The 5,425-nt window shown below is 43.8% G+C and overlaps 1 protein-coding gene across 1 annotated transcript; it reads left to right on the top strand.

Moving 5' to 3' along the window:
* Positions 1-3,811, top strand: CCL26 (C-C motif chemokine ligand 26). Its single transcript, XM_025426326.3, has 3 exons — positions 1-237; positions 326-440; positions 3,234-3,811. The coding sequence occupies exons 1-3, from the start codon at positions 165-167 to the stop codon at positions 3,328-3,330; spliced, it is 285 nt and encodes a 94-aa protein (XP_025282111.3). The 5' UTR covers positions 1-164; the 3' UTR covers positions 3,331-3,811.
* The last annotated feature ends 1,614 nt before the right edge of the window (positions 3,812-5,425 follow it).

The raw sequence follows: 5,425 nt of genomic DNA, 5'->3' as shown, positions 1-5,425 counted from the left end.
GTATCAGGTTGCACCTCCACTAAAGGGTCAAAAGAACTGCTTTTGTTCTCAAACACAAACTTCTCTGGAATTCTCTTCAGGAATATCTTAGCCCTATAAAAGGGGGTCAGGTGGAGTCAAGAGGAATTTGGGAGAAGGCTGTGAAGGGCCCAGCTTGCAGCACCATGAAAAGCTTTCCTGTTGCCTTTCTTGTTCTCCTGATCTTCATCCTGAGTGTCCATCGTGGAGTTACCACACGTATGGAGCTGTCCCACTCCCTTGCTGGGTGGCCTGGGAGTAGAAGCAAAGAGCTACCTCTGAGCTCATTCCTCTCCCTGTTTTTTAGGTGGCAGTGATGTGGCCAAGTTCTGCTGCTTCCAATATAGCCACAAGATCCTTCCCTGGAAGTGGATACAGTCCTATAAATTCACCAGGAGCAGCTGCTCCCAGCAGGCTGTGATGTGAGTATTTCTTGTTTGAACTTTCAGGGTCCCCACCAGTGATGTTAAGTGCCTGGGTGCTGGGAAGACCCCCATAGTGCCAAGATGAGACTCAGGATAGGACTCTGGTAACTTTAGCTGTCTCCCTACCTCGGCCACTAATGAGTGTGACTCTGGAGCCTTAGTTTCCTAACTTCCATACTATGTGCCAAACAATATGCTAAGTGCTGGGTATAAAAGAGAAAACAGACAGCCCTCATAGACCTTACATCTAGCATAAGAATAGGGTGTTAAAGGCATTTGCACAAAATAGATAATCACAACTGTAATGAAGAGAGAGAGCAGGAGGAAATTTGTCATTGTAGGCGCTCTGGCTGAGCCTGAGGAGGAAATTGACATAAGACGGATTAACAGCAGAAAAAGCACACAAATTTTTCCATGTACAAAGGAGCCCCCATAGGAAAATGAAGACTCAAAGAAGTGGCAAAACCTAAATGCTTTAATGCTAGCTTGAACAAAAAGAGTTGATTGTGGAAATGTGACTAAAATCTGTAGGATAGACTGTATAGGATAGTAAGACTTACCCTAATAAGGTCTGTTTGTAAAGAATTTTCTTGGCCTTGACTTCCCATCTCTGATAATAGGAATATTCCTTTCCTCCTGGTACAGGAAGGACATTTTTCACATGGGAATTCTATCTCCTGTTTTCAAGGGAAAAAAGAGGAGGTCAGAATGCCCTTCTTGCACCTGCTGGGTTTTTTTTTTTTTTAAGTGTCTTTAGCTCAAAATAATCCTTCTGCCAAAGTGGCATATTTTGCCACCATTTGTCATAGTCACACAAGGACATACTTTGGTGCGAGGAAGGTCTCCTGGAGGACGTGACATTTATACTGAGACCCCCAAGGATAAGGGAGAGTGGCCCTTGTGAAAGGGTCAGGGTGGAACAAGGATGTGCTGGGCAGAGAGCAGCAGGTGTGTGGGAGGAACATGTCACTGACAAACAGACAGGTAGACAGGAGCCAAGTCATGCTGAGCTTGTCAGTAGCAAGAGAGATAACACAGGACTAAATGAGATATCACATGCAAAGTATTTGGCACCGTGCCCGTACACATTTAGCAAAGCTCTCTTTAAATGCAAATACAGAGAGCATTTGGTTGCTTCTTCCAAGGACACAGGGTTCCTGAACATCAGAGAATGGTGCAGAAGGGAGGAGATGGTGCTCCAGTGGCAGACTTGAATGTCATTGTTTTGAGACAGGAACAGGGAAGAGATGCATAAGCGCCTAATTATGGAGGGGCACCCTCTGGGGCTCAGGGTGCCCTGGGTCTTCTCCTTTATGTTTTGATTTAAAGCTTTCTGGAGTTTTTAAGATGTCAACACTTAACATCTGGCAAAGAGCCCTGAGCTGGGCTCAAAGCAGTAGCTCCATCACTTACAAGCTATGTGAGCTTGGGCAAGTCAAGTTTCCTCATTTGTAAAAGGAAGGAGAGAGGCCAACATCAGTAATCAGTCCCTGTATAACAAACCACCCCAAAACTTAGTGGCTTAATGCATCAATGATCATTTGCTTATCTCTGTGGGACAGGACTTTCAGCAGAGGTTGGCCAAGTGGTTCTGGCCTGGCATCTCTCATGTGGGTAGAGTCAGATGGAACTGGGGTTGGAACAGCTGGCAGCATCTCTCTTCGGGGCCTCTCTGTGTGGTCTGTTGGGACAGCTTGGGCTTCCTCGTGGTGTGGTTCCCTAGAGTGGTGGCCCTCCTTACAAGGTGGTTCAAAGCTCCAGGATAAGTGCCCCTGTGAACCACGCAGAAGCTCCATAACCTTCTATGATTTAGCCTATGAGGTCACACAGCATCATTTCTGCCATGATCTTCTGGTCAACCAGTCCCTAAGACTGGCCTTGATTCAAGGCGAGGGGACACAAACCCTCATCTTTCAATGGGAGTGATGTCAGAGAAACTTGCAGCTATGCTTTCAAATGTTCACAAAGCCCTGCGTCTCCATTTTCCCATCCTTTTGGCTTTTCTCCTCAGCATGGGGCCAGCCTGAGAGCCCTGTAAATACTGCTGTGCCCTGCAAGCTGCTCTAAGCTACAGCACCCAGATCTAGGCTCTCATCACATCTGAAGCTGGAGGATATTTAATGATATCAACGACAGCCCCCAGACTTCATGGGTGCACAGTGTTATAAAGAATGCAGGAATCCTATATAAACAGCCATGGCAAACGACCCATGACATTGTGGTTAAGAATTGAGCAGCATGGCAGGCTTTTATCTCATGTTTTTCCGTGAAGATCTGATGTGCTATAATTCCATGATTAAAAATAATAAAGACTTTTTGGGGGTGAGGCTAATGTTCTAAAATGGATGGTGGTGATATTTGCATCATCCGTGGATCTACTAAAAACTATTGAATTATAATGATACACTTTAAAAGAGTGAATTGAAAATAAATAAATAAATAAATAAATAAATAAATAAATAAATAAATAAAAGAGTAAATTGCATGGCATGTGAATTATATCTCAATAAAACTGCTATGTTATAACAAAAGAATTAGAGGCATCATCCAGGTTACATGCTTTGTACTAAAGCTGTCAGAAATTATTTCCTGGGGGAGGTGGGCCTGGAAGCATGAGCTCCAGTGGAAAACTGGGCAGAGAGAAAAGCAAGGACTGGAAGAGGAAGCAGAAACTCTAACAGGTGCAGCAAGATGAGAAAAAGTGAGCAAGGGGCTGATGACCCTCCCCCCTTTCATCTCTTCAGGAAGCAGAAGTTCTCAATATTGACTGTCAGCTTCTCTTTTCCACAGATTCACTACTAAAAAAGGCCATAAAGTCTGTGCACAGCCAAAGGAAAAATGGGTGCAAAGATATATTGCTTTACTCAGAGAACAGCAGCAATCGTGAATGTTGAATTTTAAGCCCAAGGACACTTGACCCTGTTGTCCTTGGAGGAGCCTGGAGATTTTCTTCAGCAGAAGACTCTGGGCCTGAGGAAGAGGAGAGGTTTTAATAAAGATTTCCCCATTAAGATTTGACTTGTTCCTAAATATTCTTATTCAGTAAAATCTGAGTCTTCTTCAAAGCAAAGAAACGGAGTCAGTATTTTTGGCTGATTCCCTGCACCAACACTGGTTTGGGATTCTTATGTTTTTGTGCAAACAAACAAACAAAAAAAGGCAAGGAAAAGTTTAACTATTTTGGTAAATGCCCATCAAATGTTTTCACATTGTTTACAGAGTTAAGTTTGTGTTATTTGGAAAATTAAATTCTGTGCAACTCCTCATGACCTGTGGGTGCTGGGTAAATAAAATGCCTCCATATTTGGCAGTGTTTTCTTATAAGGTGTCAATCAATAAACATAAATATTGGGGTGCCAGTCGGTTAAGCATCTGACTCTTGATTTTGGCTCAGGACATGGTCTCAGGATCGTGAGATTGAGCCTCTCAATTCAACAGGGAGTCTGTTCAAGATTCTTTCTTTCCCTCTCCCCCTGCCTCTCCCTCCTCTAAATAAATAAATAAATAACATCTTAAAAGTATGTTATCTATCTACAGCTAAACTTTTACTAAACTTTCAAGTAAAAATTAAATAACAAAGCTTATGGAAAGGCAATTGAGGTTATTCTGGAATAGCAGAGAAACTGCCAACTAGAGGGAACGGTGAGCGAGTCTGGAGAACAAAGGAGGAAAGCGGGGAGCTGGAAAGGGTTGTTTGGAACAAAAGTTCATTGGAGGAAAATGAAAGCTAGAAGTGGCTGTGGCTTCTCATTGGCTGCATTTGTCCGACAGAGAAGACATCTCTTTTCTTCCTGCTGGTCTATGTGAGTGGTGGTGATGCATGAGCACTCTCCCTTCATAGCTTTCCCACTCCATTTTAAAAATTTAAATAGGCTCCTTGCCCAATGTGGGGCTTGAACTCATGACCCTGAGATTAAGAGTCACACACTCTAGCTACTAAGCCAGCCCCATGTCTCAGCCCCTGCTCCATTTTTGATGAATGAGGCTTCCTTTATTCATTTTCACATTCCCCTGCTTTTGATCAGGATCTTTCCTCAAAATCATCACTGTTCAAAAGTCAGACTTTCTGTATTTAGTGGTTTTGTCCTTCAGTGCCAGGAAGGACCTTTCCCAATTGTTATGTTGAATGTCAAAGAGAAAATGTATAGCAAATGGAAGCCATTTAAGACCATGTTTGAGTAACAAGGAAGGGTAAGAGAAAGAACTCTCAGATATTTCCCATTTAAAGTCTTTATCTTATCAAGGTTGTAAGTGCTTGAGATCATCTTGGACCTTGAGCCAGCTCACCCATTCGGTCTGTCATTTCTACAAAGGTTTGACAGGCAATGAGTACAAGGCTTAAAAATGATTATACAGGGATTCCCCAGGTGGTGCAGCAGTTTGGCGCCTGCCTTTGGCCCAGGGCGTGATCCTGGAGACGTGGGATCAAATCCCACGTCGGGCTCCCGGTGCAAGGAGCCTGCTTCTCCCTCTGCCTATGTCTCTGCCTCTCTCTCTCTCTCTCTCTCTCTCTCTCCGTGACTATCATAAATAAATTTTTGAAAAAATGATTATACAAAACAAAGAGCAGAATAATAAACCCAGGTATGTAATGGTCCTAAACCAGGAGCCCAAACCTGAAAGTAATCAGCTAAATAGATCAGAAGACCCAGGGTCGGTTAGGCCAGGTTTTCCCCTAGCCTGAAATAAAAAAACTGTTCTAAATTCCAGAGGTTGGGGCACCTGGATAGCTCAGTTACATGCCTGACCCCTGATTTCACCTCAGGTCATGATCTCAGGATCCTGAGATCAAGCCCTGTGTCTACTGGGCATGGAGCTTGCTTCAATTCTCTCTCTCCCCCTCTGCCTCACCCCCACTCCCACCCCCAGGCTTGCACTCTTAATTAATTAATTCCAGAGGTTCTCCCCCTTAGCAATGGCCTGGGAGATACAGATGATGGTGTTCTTTTTCCAAGCCAATGCCAGTTAGGGAAAGAAAGGGA

Source organism: Canis lupus, chromosome 6, assembly GCF_003254725.2.
Source record: "Canis lupus dingo isolate Sandy chromosome 6, ASM325472v2, whole genome shotgun sequence".
In the NCBI taxonomy this organism is placed as follows: domain Eukaryota; kingdom Metazoa; phylum Chordata; class Mammalia; order Carnivora; family Canidae; genus Canis; species Canis lupus.
Note: the sequence above shows the minus strand (reverse complement) of the source record. Positions and strands in the feature narration are given on the sequence as shown.